The 15,731-nt window shown below is 43.8% G+C and overlaps 1 protein-coding gene across 1 annotated transcript; it reads right to left on the bottom strand.

Moving 5' to 3' along the window:
* Window positions 1-6,991: 6,991 nt before the first annotated feature.
* LOC116976516 lies at window positions 6,992-14,471 on the bottom strand. Its single transcript, XM_033026408.1, has 3 exons — window positions 14,402-14,471; window positions 8,184-8,534; window positions 6,992-7,296 (listed from the first exon to the last, which is right to left on the bottom strand). The coding sequence occupies exons 1-3, from the start codon at window positions 14,469-14,471 to the stop codon at window positions 6,992-6,994; spliced, it is 726 nt and encodes a 241-aa protein (XP_032882299.1).
* Window positions 14,472-15,731: the final 1,260 nt, after the last annotated feature.

Raw genomic sequence — 15,731 nt, 5'->3', positions numbered from 1 at the left:
CTGGCATGCTCTATATCTACACTAATGGAGATCGTTTAGTATTGTGTAAACTGAACTTACTAATGACAATCATCTGGATCCCGTTCCCTCTGATATCTCCCCACACTGTGCAGTAATAGACGGCAGAGTCATTGAGCGTCACGTTTGTGACCGTCAGGATGAAGCTGCTGTTGGAGGCGTCTTTGAACAGCTGGAACCACTCAGTGAAGCCTGGTCTCCTTCGTACGCTGCCTCCGGCCTCATGTGTTAAAACCCACTCCATGTCCTGCCCGGATAGTTCTCGGTACCAGTGGACGTCAGTGTTTCCCACTTCAGGAGTAGAGATCCTTCTGCAGTTGTACAGGGCCCTGGTGAGACCACATCTGAAATGTTGTGTGTAGTTTTGGTCTGCTAATTTGAGGAAGGACATCTACAGCTATATTAATAGCAAAAGGATAATGAGGGATAATATTGGTCTACTAGAGAGAGAGTGGACAGCTATCTGCAGAGCCAAAAGAGATGGGGGAGATATTAAACAATTTATTTTCTTCAGTGTTCACCAAGGGAAAGGATATTGAATTATGTGAGGTAAGGGAAACAAGTAGAGTAGCTATGGAAACTATGAGATTCAAAGAAGAGCAATTACTGACATTTAAAAAAATATAAAAGTGGATAAGTCTCCAGGTCCGGACAGGATATTCCCTAGGACATTGAGGGAAGTTAGTGTAGAAATAGCAGGGGCTATGACAGAAATATTTCAAATGTCATTAGAAACGGGAATAGTGCCGGAGGATTGGCGTTCTGCGCATATTGTTCCATTGTTTAAAAAGGGTTCTAAGTGTAAACATAGCAATTATAGACCTGTTAGTTTGACGTCAGTGGTGGGCAAATTAATGGAAAGGATACTTAGAGATAATATATATAAGCATCTGGATAAACAGGGTCTGATTAGGAACAGTCAACATGGATTTGTGCCTGGAAGGTCATGTTTGACTAATCTTCTTGAATTTTTTGAAGAGGTTACTCGGGAAATTGATGAGGGTAAAGCAGTGGATGTTGTATATATGGACTTCAGTAATGCCTTTGACAAGGTTCCTCATGGAAGGTTGGTTAAGAAAGTTCAATTGTTGGGTATTAATGGTGGAGTAGCCAGATGGATTCAACAGTGGCTGAATGGGAGATGCCAGAGAGTAATGGTGGATGGCTGTTTGTCAGGTTGGAGGCCAGTGACTAGTGGGGTGCCACAGGGATCTGTGTTGGGTCCACTGTTGTTTGTCATGTACATCAATGATCTGGATGATGGTGTGGTAAATTGGATTAGTAAGTATGCAGATGATACTAAGATAGGTGGTGTTGTGGATAATGAAGTAGATTTTCAAAGTCTACAGAGAGATTTAGGCCATTTGGAACAGTGGGCTGAAAGATGGCAGATTGAGTTTAATGCTGATAAGTGTGAGGTGCTACATCTTGGCAGGACAAATTAAAATAGGACGTACATGGTAAATGGTAATGAATTGAGGAATGCAGTTGAACAGAGGGATCTAGGAATAAATGTGCACAGTTCCCTGAAGGTGGAATATCATGTAGATAGGGTGGTAAAGAAAGGTGTGCTGGCCTATATAAATCAGAGCATTGAGTATAGAAGTTGGGATGTAATGTTAAAATTGTACAAGGCATTGGTGAGGCCAATTCTGGAGTATGGTGTACAATTTTGGTCGCCTAATTATAGGAAGGATGTCAACAAAATAGAGAGAGTACAGAGGAGATGTACTAGAATGTTGCCTGGGTTTCAGCAACTAAGTTACAGAGAAAGGTTGAAGTTATGTCTTTATTCTTTGGAGCGCAGAAGGTTAAGGGTGGACTTGATAGAGGTCTTTAAAATGATGAGAGGGATAGACAGAGTTGACGTGGATAAGCTTTTCCCACTGAGAGTAGGGAAGATTCAAACAAGAGGACATGACTTGAGAATTAAGGGACAGAAGTTTAGGGGTAACATGAGGGGGAACTTCTTTACTCAGAGAGTGGTAGCTGTGTGGAATGAGCTTCCAGTGGAGGTGGTGGAGGCAGGTTCGATTTTATCATTTAAAAATAAATTGGATAGTTATATGGACGGGAAAGGAATGGAGGGTTATGGTCTGAGTGCAGGTAGATGGGACTAGGGGAGAATAAGTGTTCGGCACAGACTAGAAGGGCCGAGATGGCCTGTTTCCGTGCTGTAATTGTTATATGGTTATTACCTTGCAATTAGAAACGTATAAAATTATAAAAGGACTGGATAAGCTAGATGCAGGAAAAAATGTTCCCAATGTTGGGGGAGTCCAGAACCAGGGGCCACCGTCTAATAATAATGGGGAAGCCATTTATAACTGAGATGAGAAAAAAAACTTTTTCACCCAGAGTGTTGTGCATTTGTGAAATTCTCTGCCACAGAAGGCAGTAGAGGCCTATTCACTGGATGAATTTAAAAGAGTTAGATCTCCAGGGGCTAGCAGAATCAAGGGATATGGGGAAAAGACAGACACGGGTTATTGATTGTGGATGTTCAGCCATGGTCCCAATGAATGGCGGTGCAGGCTCGAAGGGCCAAATGGCCTCCTCCTGCACCTATTTTCTATGTTCTACATGGAGCACCGTAACCGTGCCGTGTCATCCTCAGTGACACGCTCCAGCCTCGGGAATTGGATCAGGATCGAAGGATTTGCATCTTTAATGGGAAAATATGTCTTCTTAAAAAAAAACACTCAGCACAACCATGCTTGAAGAGTGCACAGAATCTAACACTAAATTTGTAGAATTGCATTAGTCATACTAAATCATGCAAAATTGAGTCATTTTGATTAAGGCCATATGTGTGCACAGCACAGGAATGGGCCCTTGTGATACTTAAAACCATAACAATGTTACTGAGTTCAGTGATCCTGCAATATTATATAACCTGTGCATGGGGCCAAACAAAGTTCTGAATGGGTTTGTGGAGAGGTTTGCTCGTGCTACTCAAGAGAGTTTAAACTAGTGAGACATGGGGTTGGGACCCTGAATGACAGCGGACTCATATGTAGAAAATGGAACAGGCAAGTCCAGTGAAAGCATTGACAGAGATGGGAGGGGGAGCATGAGAGGACTGTTAGGTTTAACTGCATTTACTTTAAAGCAAGAAGCACAGCAAGTGAGACGGATGAGTTGAGAGTGTAGATCAGCACACAAGATTATGAGGGGAAGCGTGGATGAGGGAAGAGCTGTAATCTATTATTAATTTATTATTAAGTAAGTGGAGCATTTGGAATATATCAGGACAGGGTGGAGTCAAAAGGTTTTTGTGAAGGAAATCATATTCAACAAATCAGCTAATTTTTTGAGATTGTAGTTAGCAGCACAGGTAAGGGAAAACTAGCTGATGTGCATTTGGACTTTCAGAAGGCACAAGCTACAAAGAAGGTGCAGATAAAAAATAAACTCTCACACATACCTGTCTTTCCACTTGCTATTCATTACCCACCACCAGCCCCTCTGGGTTCCTATATCTGCCACATCTACTCCACCTTCCGGTTCAGAACTACCTCACCATCCGCACTCGGGTTCTACATTTTATTTCACATCTTTTCTTATCAGAATTAATTATTTGTAATTTTTTGTCTTCTCTGCTGATCACCTCCAGTTTTCGTTAATATCTTCCCCTATCCCTCCTGCACATCATTCATCTAACAATCAACCCTTCCATATCTGAGTCTACCTGTCACTTGCAAGCTCTTGCCCCACCCCTACTCCCTCCCGTCTTTCCACCAGCTCTATGCTACTCCATCAGTCTGAAGAGGTCTTGACCTGTAACACTGTCCATTTACTTTCCCAGATGTTGGCTGACCTGCTGAGTTCCTCTGGAACTAATATCTACATTGCAGCTCAGTGGACTATCTTTGATCGGACTTCACTGGCTTTATCTAGCACTAAACGTCATTCACGTTACTCACTTTATCGTGTATCTGTGGATGGCTCTATTGTTATTATGTATTGTCTTTCCACTGACTGGTTAGCCCGCAAAAGCCTTTTATTGTACCTTGGTACACGTGACAATAAACTAAACTCAAACTCTAAAACTCAAGCATGGTTTTTTCCCAAGCATTTCATAATATTTCTTCTCCCATGTGCTTATACATCTTTTGCATTTCATGGGCTAATCTATTCCTTTTAATAACTCAAGTTATCCTCTTTCTCTCCTTATTCTGATTTGTTTCAGGAGGGATATGGGCCAAACGCAGGCAGGTGGGACTGCAATTTTGTTCAATCCAAGTTCAATGTTTGAATGACAATAAAAGGCATTCTATTCTATTCAATTCTAGTGTAGCTGGGACATGTCGGCCGGTGTGGGCAAGTTGGGCAGAAGAGCCTGTTTCCACGCTCTATGACTATTTGACTTTATGCTATTAGTTGGTAATATCTTCCATCTCTGACAGCTCAAACCCTAAGGGTCATCCTTTTTCATCCACAAACCATTTGCAGAGACTATTTACACTTTTGATTTTTGTTCCCTTGTACTTTCACACACTTTTCTATTTCCTAGCTGTTGCACTTTACACGCCAAGGATAACTTCCCCACTCTCTGTTTTACTGGTAGTGGTCACAGAATTCCCATGTGTCAGTGAGTCATTGCGTGAAGGTTGAAGTGTGAGCTGCTGTTATCGTCAGTGTAGGCAAACAATGACTTACCAGTTACATTGAGCTGGGACCCTGCTCCATAGATGTAACTCCACACACTGCAGTTGTAGACAGCTGTGTCGTTGATGGAGACATTGGTGATGGTCAGAATGTAACTGTTGCTCATGGCTCAGGAAGAGGTTCGAGCAGGTGTGGACGAAGAGCGTGTGAGCAGGACGGTGGGGCTCAGGCAGCAGTGAGCGTGGACAGGGTGGGAGAGCTTACCGCAGCGCAGGATTACCTGGTCAAACACCATGCAGGCAGACTTCCAGCATGTCCAGTTCCTTGTCCAAGCTGTCTATGATGCCCTACCAAGCCCAGCAAACCTCCACGTCTGGGGCAAGAGCGAGACACATTCCTGCCCATGTTGCTCTGGAAGAGGATCATTAGAACATCTCCTCAGCAGCTGCCCAAAGTCCCTTGGGGAAGGTCGCTATCGGTGGCGCCATGAGCAGGTGCTCAAGGTGGTTGCTGAGAAAATTGCCACTGCCATTAGTAACTGCAAACACCACCACACCCCAAAGAAATCAATCAGTTTTGTCAAGGCTGGAGAAAAGCCTCGACCACAACCAAAAACAAGGATGGGCCTCCTCTACACAGCCACTGACTGGGAGCTGCACGTCGATCTGGGCAAACAGCTGAAATTTCCACAGCACATCACAGCACATCACTCCGGCCAGACGTGATCATCACCTCCGAAGTGACAAAACAGCTGATCATTCTGGAGCTGTCAGTGCCTTGGGAAGAGCGTATTGAAGAGGCTAATGAGAGGAAACGCGCAAAGTACCAGGAACTGGTGGAGATGTGCCAGGACAGTTGCTGGAAGACATACTATGAGCCCATAGAGGTGGGCTGTAGAGGCTTTGCAGGACGCTCACTCTGCAAAGTCCTCGACCAGTTGGGCTTTACGGGGCTGGCAAAGAAGAGGGACATTCAATCCGCAAGCGAAGCCGCAGAGAAAGCCACTAGGTGGCTTTGGATTAAGAGGGCTGATCCGTCGGCGGTTGCTGCTTGGACGCAAGTCGGGGCCTGATCAACCCCGGCTGGGACGCCTGGCCAAGGGTGCCTGATGTTGTGAGACCTGAAACACCCAATGACCCCAGGTCACATCACTGAGGATGCGTCCCAGTGCATCTAGAAGATGCATCTTTCACACTGTGTGAGTATACATGGAGCTCAATGGAAAGCATCATATTTCTCCAGCATTTAGTGTGTAACAGTTTCTAAAATTTGTTATCTACTTCACTGGAACATGGAAATTATATTGAGGGGGAATTTCAACCGTGCTTCACTCTATGTAACATGGATTAGGGGCCCGTATCAACACAATGCAGATGAGCAATGACTCAGATCCAGACAACAATGAACTGTCAGCCTGAGGGAGGGCATGAACACAGGTGATCAACGTGTAACCTGTTTCTTCTCAGCCAGTCCCAGACCCCTGGCCTTGGCTCAAGTGACAGCGTTGTTGTTATTGCTGCCTCTGCGCTGTGAGTGGTACAAGTATCAGTGATTCCTGGTTGGTTGAAAACAAGCCCGAAGGTTCGCCAGTCGGCGGGACTGGGAACCTGTCAAAAGGCTCATCGGTTGGCATGACCGGGAGAGAGCTGGAGACGTCAGACACAAGGAGCTAGGGCCGGTGCGAGGTTGAACCAGGGAAATGTCTCCATTTCCCCCAGATAGGCTGCTGGAGGCACTCCCGGGACACAAAGATGGCCGGGCAAGGAGAGGAATGGCGACGTTGGTTTGTGGGAACTACTCCAGTACAACGAGCTGTGGGTTGACCGGACGTTGCACTTTGAATAATCATGACGCCAAAACATGGTTGCGCAGCATGTGTAATATATGCAAAAAGAATTTCACTGCTCAGTTGCACATGTGACAAATAAAGAACCATTGAACCATTGGAATAAGGAGGCAGCATTGGTTAATCTAAAGCCATGACAAGTTGTAGTTCTGCTCTCCTGTGCCTTAACTCAAACAGCTGTGAGCAGTGCCCTGCTATTACACTGAGCACTGAACACTATTTCTAGTTTTCTCTACAATGAAGAACACACTGCACATTGAAATTTATTTCCCACAACCCAGATCTGACATCAGTTACCATATCAGTGCTCACAACATTCGTGAGGGACCACAATGTATTGGTCTCCAGAATCAGGGCTCCAGTATGATCTCCTTAATCTTTCAGTAATTCCTGCACATGTGCCAATTAAAGGAAAGTGAATTACACCCAATATAGTTACACATAGGTGAATAAAACCAAATATAATTTGTACTCACTGGCTACACTGAGCTGGGTTCCGTTCCCTCTGATATCTCCTCACACTGTGCAGTAATAGACGGCAGAGTCATTGAGCGTCACGTTTGTGACCGTCAGGATGAAGCTGCTGTTGGAGGCATCTTTGAACGGCTGGAACCGCTCAGTGAAGCCTGGTCTCCTTCGTACGCTGCCTCCTGCCTCGTGTGTTAAAACCCACTCCATGTCCTGCCCGGGTAGTTCTCGGTACCAGTGAACATCAGTGTTTCCCACTTCAGCGTTCTCCATGGAGCAATGTAACCGTGCCGTGTGACCCTCAGTGACACGCTCCAGCCTCGGGAATTGGATCAGGATCGGAGGATTTGCAACTTGAAAGGGAAAATATCAACAGATGAACAATAATGTTGGAGTTGCTAAATACTTTATGTGTTTCAACTTAAAATATATTCATCCTTTGTCATTAGATAACGTCATGTAAAAGTGATGCTAACTTGGTTAGTATCTGATATTAAAATAATGATTGCAGCTGATTGCAACTTTCTCCCTGTTCACGATTATCTTTCACTCTCTCTCTCCAGTGTTGGGAGGTGTTGCCTCACAATGGGGATTTCATTTTTCATTTAGCTTTGTTTAGTCGTTTATTTAGTCCTTTGTTGCTACACGGAGATAAGCAGATCTCTGTATATTGGAGGAATAAGAGGGTATGGAGATAGATCATTGAGGTGGTAATGTTTAGTTTACTTTAGTGTAGAGATGCAGCATGGAGACAGGTCCTTCACCCACTGAGCCCATGTTGATCATCGAGTTATTGATCTCAGTGTGGCAGATGGTGCAACTAATAGTGCCTGTGCATAAACTGTGAATGGCTCGATTGTAATCATGTATTGTCTTTCCGCTGACTGGTTAGCAGGCAACAAAAGCTTTTCACTGTACCTCGGTAGACGTGACAATAAAGTAAACTCAAGCAAAGTAATTATAAATGAAGAAACTAACCTACCTATACTGTAATTTCTTTACATTCATCTGTTCACACTATGTGTACGTCTCTGGCAATGCCGGATTACATTCTCCATCCTGATCTCAGAACGCAGTGATGAGTGATCTGCATTATTCAGTTAAAAAATATTTTTGGCCTATTTTTATTCTCCATTTTGCAGTGTGAACTTCTAATGATGTCCGTCTGTAAAACTGACAACATGACATCATGATTCCTCACGATGTTAGGATTGGAAATAGAACCAATTTAAATACTCACTGGTTACATTCAGCTTGGTTCCATCTCCAAATAAATTCCCCCAAAGGCCACAGATGTAATTAGCAGAGTCGTTAATCTTCACCTCTCTGATGGTCAGTGAGTAGCTGTTACTGGTGTTGTTCCTGGAAAGCTGAAATCGATCGGAGAAGCCCGGTGACCTGTAAATGACGCCATCGACATGAAGACTAAGTTTGATTTTTCCATTACGTGAGTTGTACCAGTAAACGTGGAATGATTTCACAATGTCATACACATTGGTGCTGTTCAGGACACACCGTATCTCCACTGTTTCACCTTCACGCACCACCAGAGCTCCTGGGGATTGGATCAGGGATGTGTTTGCCGTTAGACCTGTGGGTAATAACAACCAAAGATCAGAACAGATGATGACCACAAAAATAATTTGAAACAAAAGGCAGCATGAAAGCTCTTGGATATTCATGAATGTTCTGCACATGTATCCTCAATTTGTAAACTCTTTTGTTTTCTCCTGAGCTTCGCTCTTTCACTCTGCACTGAAATGACAAACAATACCTTTGGTAAAAGCAACAGCTAAAAAGTACAAACACTGAACATCAAAGGTTAAATCCTGCTCCATGTAAGTGCTTGTTGACTGTACACACTGTGTTAAACTGAGCAGTAAATCAGGAACAAAGCTGGCAGTTCTAGTACCATTCATCTAGTATATGTAAGATTCTGTTGCAGAGTCAGATAAAGAAGACTAAGGAAATTCAGCATGCTTCCAACAGCTCTTACAAATGTCTACACATGGACCGCATAAAGCATCCTATTGATTACATCACAGCCTAGTTTAACAATTACTCTACTCTACACTCCACACTGCCTCGGGAAAGCAACCAACATAGTGAAAGACCATTCACTCCCCTGTCATTCCTACTTGTCCCCTCTCCTGTCGGTCAGATGATACAAAACTTCTCAGCATCTGGCAGCAGTTTTACGATACGAAACGATAACATTTTATTCATCCCCGGAGGGAAATTGTTCTGCCAACAGTCACAACACACAAGGTACACAAATACTTGAAATTAAAAGTGAAACAAAAGAAAAAGACAAGCAACTGTTGGCTGGCTGCCGTGTGCACAGCGCCTTAACCAGAACGAACGAACAAACAAACCAAACAAACGCAGAAGAGGATTTTAAAATTAAAGTTCCCACTTTGTTCGCCCACTGTCCCTCAATGCAATCCCCCCATGCCGGGTCTCCATTGTTCTTTGCAACAGCCCTCACTTTCCTTGGCTCCTACTCTTTCCCTGGTTACCCTCTTACTCTAATACAATTGTTCAATCCTTGGGATGCTTCTTAATTTTGACTGTCAGTGATATTTTTTCTTGCCCCTTTCCTCTCCTAATTTATATTTAAAGTAGTCTTTTGCTCTCTTTATACCCAAGTGTTTCTCCTGTTTTCTCATCCAGATAACAATATTGATTAGTACGGGTGTCAGATGTTATGGGGAGAAGGCAGGAGAATGGGGTTAGGAAGGAGAGATAGATCAGCCATGATTGAATGGTGGAGTAGACTTGATGGGCTGAATGACCTAATTCTGCTCCTATCACTTATGATCTTATGATATGATAATCATTTATATCAAGCTATCAAACAGGACATAACTTGCAGCTTAATGTTCCAGGTTTTTGATGTTTCATGTGTGGTAGAGAGGGAGGTAAATGTACTGGAGGAGTTGCACTATTAATTGATGAAGGTTAGGCAGTGGATGTTGTAGACATGGATTTTAGTAAGGTTTTTGATAATTTCTCTCATGATAAGCTGATCCAGAAATGCAAGATGTCTGGAATTCACGATGACTTGGTCATATGCATTCAGAAATGGCTTATTCATAGAAGACACAGGGATGTGGAAGGAAGATATTCTGGCTGGAGGTCTGTGACTAGTGGGAATCTGCTATTCTAAGCCAATGTCCTTTGCCACAACTGCTCTGTGGGAAAACCCTCATTAATTATGTGGAACTGACAGAGGTGGGAGATGAGGACAAGGAGAACCCTATCCTTGTTCTGGGTTAACGGAGAGGGATTGAGAGTGGAATTGTGAGACTTGGCACATGAACAGTTGAGTGTCTTGTCAGCAATCACAGTCTTTTTCACACACATAGGGGAAAGAGATAGAGAGCTCAGTAATATGGCTTGAAGATGACAACTCCTCCCTCATTGTCAGTGATGATGAGGAAACTTTTGTGGATATTGCCTCCATTTAATTTGCAGAAAGGATTTCATTAGGTTCCAACAATGTGAGCACACAAAATATGAGGTAATTTTGTAAAACAAGAGACAGAGAAGTTCCATGATTCGCTGAGTGTGTCAAATGGCAATCCTTGGTAATCCTTAGGGATCTGCACTTTTAACCAAATGGGAGAATTCAGAGTTATATATAAAAGCAAAATCAGATCTGAAGGAAAATCCTGGAAGCATTTAGCAGGTCAGACAGCAAAGTGGCGAGTGAAACTCAGTTAATAGTTTAGACAATAAACCATATAACCATATAACAATTACAGCACGGAAACAGGCCATCTCGGCCCTACAGGTCCGCGCCGAACAATTTTTTTCCCTTAGTCCCACCTGCCTGCACTCATACCATAACCCTCCATTCCCTTCTCATCCATATGCCTATCCAATTTATTCTTAAATGATACCAACGAACCTGCCGCCACCACTTCCACTGGAAGCTCATTCCACACCGCTACCACTCTCTGAGTAAAGAAGTTCCCCCTCATCTTACCCCTAAACTTCTGTCCCTTAATTCTGAAGTCATGTCCTCTTGTTTGAATCTTCCCTATTCTCAAAGGGAAAAGCTTGATCACATCAACTCTGTCTATCCCTCTCATCATTTTAAAGACCTCTATCAAGTCCCCCCTTAACCTTCTGCGCTCCAGAGAATAAAGACCTAACTTATTCAACCTATCTCTGTAACTTAGTTGTTGAAACCCAGGCAACATTCTAGTAAATCTCCTCTGTACTCTCTCTATTTTGTTGACATCCTTCCTATAATTGGGCGACCAAAATTGTACACCATACTCCAGATTTGGTCTCACCAATGCCTTGTACAATTTTAACATTACATCCCAGCTTCTATACTCAATGCTCTGATTTATAAATGCTAGCATACCAAAAGCTTTCTTTACCACCCTATCTATATGAGATTCCACCTTCAAGGAACTATGCACGGTTATTCCCAGATCCCTCTGTTCAACTGTATTCTTCAATGACCGGATGATGTTCACACTTGTTCACGTGATGTTCCATGTTTACAGACATGACTGAATTAGGAAGCAGAGGATGTCGTGCAAATTACAAAGATACAGGCAGAGGCATTGAGTGGCCAGACTATAGAAGATGGAATTTATTGAGGGAAAATATGTCGCCATATATTTTAGATCCATCAATATCAAACCACTCTCTTCTTAACGCGTCATCCCAGTTATTTTGAACATCGTTTGGTGGTATATGTAAATTAATTATTCATGTATCCCAATCTATCATTCATGCCAGAGTTACCTTTACTCACCACTGATTTTAAACAATAGTTTTATCTTTTCAGGATCTTCCACTTGCTCTCTAATGCCAATCCCAAAGGAGTGGTGGTGTGCTCTGATCCAGGATGCCCAGATGCCATCAGGGGGTTCAGCTACAAGGAGCTAACCAAGTTGGACCTGCCCAAAATCTCTCACTTCACTGTGTATAGGAGGGAACTGTAGATGCTGGTTTACACCGAAGGTAGACACAAAATACTGGAGTAACCCAGCAACTCTGGAAAAAAGGAATAGGTGACGTTTCAGGTCGAGACCCTTCTTCAGCCACAGAGGAGTAGCAGCGGGAAAGGGTGTTGCAGAACTCCCATCAGAGGAGAACCTCTTCGAAATAGGCCTACCTTGAGGAGATTTCGCAGTGGAACAGATAAAGAGTGTAAGAAGGAGCTGCATAAGCTGGTTTACACTAAAGATAGCCACAAAATGTTGTGGTAACTCAGCAGGTCAGGAATCATCTCTGGAGAAAAGGAACAGATGTCATTTTGGGTCGAGACCCTTCTTCAGACACGAAGAAGGTCTGAAGTTGGTCTGAAGAAGGGTCTCGACCCAAAATGGCACCTATCCTTTTCTCCAGAGATGCTGCCTGACCCACTGAGTTACTGCAGCATGTTATGTCCATTGATCACTTCACACTTCTCTGGATTGAATTCCACATGCCACACAATCAATGGACAATCTAGTGCTGCCCTCCAGTGGCAGCAAACATGCTTCTTCACTATCAGTAAAGCGGTCTTTTCACTGGGCGACTTGACGCAAGAGTTAACCAGAGTTTAACATCGTGGGAACCTCGTGCGATAACAGTACGGCATTCGTGGACCACCGTGGACCACCGTAACGCTAACGGCAGGTAGTCGTGTAACTTGGTCACTCGGGAGAAAATTCAAGAAAGTTTGAATTTCTCCAAGAGTGACTTGTACACTTGTGGTTGAGCATTGCAACATTATATGGACGTAGTGGCCAGTGCGATATCCGTAATAACTCTTGCGGGTACCGTGGGAACTCCTGCGAACGGTGAACCCGGAAGCTGGACAGAGGGGACAGAAGGTGAGTAAAAATTGTCTTCTGTGGGATTGAATTTAAAAAATAAATAAAAATAAAGATTTGCATCCGCATATGGACATCAACTTATTCATGAGTTATGTTAATGAGATTCAAGAAAATAACTATAATCTTTAAAAGGGACTTTAAAAGGGACTTTACTGAAAGGTTACGCATTTTTATGGTCCGTGAGAAATTTTTCACATGTACTTCTTTGAGAGATACAGGTCGGAGTCCTCGCCGACTAGCGATCGATGCCTTTCCGAAGCAAGGTCCGGAACGCTACCAATCAATGTTGTACAGAGACCCGTGTAAGGAGTGAACTGCACATGCTGGTTTAAACCGAAGACAGACACAAAAAGCAGGAGTAACTCAGCTAGTCGAGCAGCATCTCTGGAGAAAAATAGCTGATGTTTCGGGACGAGACACATCTTCAGACTCAATTCCGATTAGGCTGTCTGAAGAAGGGTTCCGATTCGAATCGCCACCTATTCTTTTTCTCCAGAGATACTGCCTGACCCGCTGACTTACTCCAGCTTTTTATGTTTTTCTTCCCAGATCTGACTTACCTGCTGAGTTACACCAACATTTTGTGTCCTTCTGTGCATATTAACCAGCATTAACCAGCGTCTGCAGTTCCTTTAGACATTACCTAACTTCAGATTTTAGAGATATAGCGCGTGGGAACTCCTGCGAACGGTAAACCCGGAAGCTGTGCAGAGGGGACAGAAGGTGAGTAAAAAAGGTGGTCTCAATATCGACAAGGGAACATGTGTCCTTCGAGGACGTCCCACCTAATTGTCATTGTTGGATAATCTTTTTAACAGGAACAGTTGCAGAGATGGCTCCCAGAAAATCTCAAAGAAAGGGGGTAAAGCGTGTCAGAGATGTTTTTACCATGTTGCTCTATTCAGTTTCTATATTGTTTCAGTTTCTATATCTATATTGTTGCTCTATTCAGTTTCCCAGGGGGTCGGGACGGGACTGGAGTTGGGAGGGAAAGGTGGGGGAGTCGAGGGAGAGGAGGGGGAGTAAGATGGGGGTGTCTTCATTTACTGGCGGCGGGTGTCTGTCACTGAAACAGGCAGGTGAGATTTCACATCCACCTTGTGTGTGCCTCTCTCTCTCTCTCCCTCCCTCTTACACAGGCTGAGAGACTCTGCCTCTGTGAGTGTACGTCTCTTTCTCCCCCTCTCCCACACACAGTAAGACCGAGGTAATGTGCTCAGTCCATCTGTGTCTCCCACATACACAGTAAAACTCTCCAAATGAGCCAATTCAACCAAGGGAGGATATTTATAGTGTGTGAAAAAAAAAGTTACATCATTTGTGTCACGTGTAGTTCACGATGTTCATTCAAGATTTAATGCGAAAGCTCGGGAGACGGACAAGTCACTCGCACAAATAACAGAAATGCCGAGTACCGTGGGAATTCTTTATCTACCCCCCGTTATATCATGCGAGACTCGTGCTGGACCACGACCACTTCACTCTGGTGACATCTTGCGTCAACTCGCCCCGTGAAAAAGCCCCATAACACTGCCAATTTTTGATATTATCTGCAAGATTCATAAATTTGGTATTTTATGTTCAAATCAAAATAATCATTTCTAAAGCTCACAAGAAGCAAGAGGCTGGGGACAACCAATCCACAGAGCCTTCCATTCAGAAAACCTCTCAGCATCCGTCATCCTGTTTCACTCAAGCAGCTACTTCTCAACCCCTCCCACTCTGCTAATTTTTTCCCCTCATCATGCCTCTAATGCTTCTACAATTATTTTTAATTTTGGTTCACTGTGTTTTGATCCCTCAACAAAGAGAAGTAGGTAATTCCTAACCAGGCCCCTCAAGCTTCCCTCACCATTCAATATGATCATGGCTGATCTGCCCAGAACTCATCTCATCCTCTGTGCACAATCGACCTCGATCCTCCCGATCCCTCAAAAGGTTGTCTCCCTCCACCTTAAGTACTTTAAATGGTCTAGCTTCTACAACTCCCTGAGGCAGAGTTTAGTGTAGTTTAGAGATACAGAGCGGAAACAGTCCCTTCAGCCCACTGAGTCCGCACCGACCAGCGATCCCTGCACATTAACATTATCCTAAATAAACACTTAAACCAAGCCAATTAACCTACAAACCTGTACACCTTTGGAGTGTGGGAGGAAATCGAAGATCTCTGAGAAAACCCACACGGTAATGTGGAGAACGTACAAACTCTGTACAGGCAGTACCCGCTCTCGGGATCAAACCCGGGTCTCTGGCGCTGCAAGCGCTGTAAGGCAGCAACTCCACCGCTGCACCACCATGGCGCCCAATTTCAGAAATTCACTACTCTCTGCAAGAATGTCTACACACCTTAGTGTTTTAAATGACCGGGCATTTATTGTAATATGTTCCCTCAGTCAAGATTCTCTCACAAGTGCAAACATCTAAGCATCTACCCCATCACGCCGGGATCACCAGCTGATGTTGGAATAAAAGAGACCGGAGATGACCGATACTGTACATGGTAACTTTTAGTAGCGATCTGTATGATTGGTCAAACGGAGATTTGCCGTATGGGAGAAGCTTTAAGCTATGTCTGATGAAGAAATGGATAGAGATAGTGAAAATACACCAACCCCCAAAGAGGGGGAAGCAGGTGATAAACAAAGAGGAAAATAAGGGTTCTGTGTCTATAACACAAAGCAGGTGGTAGTGTTGTTAGTTATAGTTGTACTGCTGTATATAACTTTAAGATTAAAGGACAACATAACGCTTCCGTCCCTCTGGAGCAACAGCAAGGTAACGCCCAACAGGGATGGTATCCAGTCCCGCACTGATACTTTTATAATCTCTAGAACAGACCCACTGCCGTTAAGGAAGATTATTCCCGATTTCCGGGAAGTCTAGAACTAGGGGTCACAGTTTAAGGATAAGGGGGAAGTCTTTTAGGACCGAGATGAGAAAAT

The sequence above is a fragment of the Amblyraja radiata genome, chromosome 8 (genome assembly GCF_010909765.2).
Source record: "Amblyraja radiata isolate CabotCenter1 chromosome 8, sAmbRad1.1.pri, whole genome shotgun sequence".
In the NCBI taxonomy this organism is placed as follows: Eukaryota; Metazoa; Chordata; class Chondrichthyes; order Rajiformes; family Rajidae; genus Amblyraja; species Amblyraja radiata.
The sequence above is the reverse complement of the archived record's forward strand: the minus strand, read 5'-3'. Positions and strand labels throughout refer to the sequence as shown.

What these genes read in the sequence shown, in the direction of transcription:
- LOC116976516 (XM_033026408.1), bottom strand. Translation starts at nt 14,471, where the DNA reads ATGACGGATGCTGAGAGGTTTTCTGAATGGAAGGCTCTGTGGATTGGT. An exon ending in TCCCCAGCCTCTTGCTTCTT is followed by an intron (nt 8,535 to 14,401) that starts GTGAGCTTTAGA and finishes TATTACCCACAG; the next exon opens with GTCTAACGGCAAACACATCC. An exon ending in AACCAAGCTGAATGTAACCA is followed by an intron (nt 7,297 to 8,183) that starts GTGAGTATTTAA and finishes TTCCCTTTCAAG; the next exon opens with TTGCAAATCCTCCGATCCTG.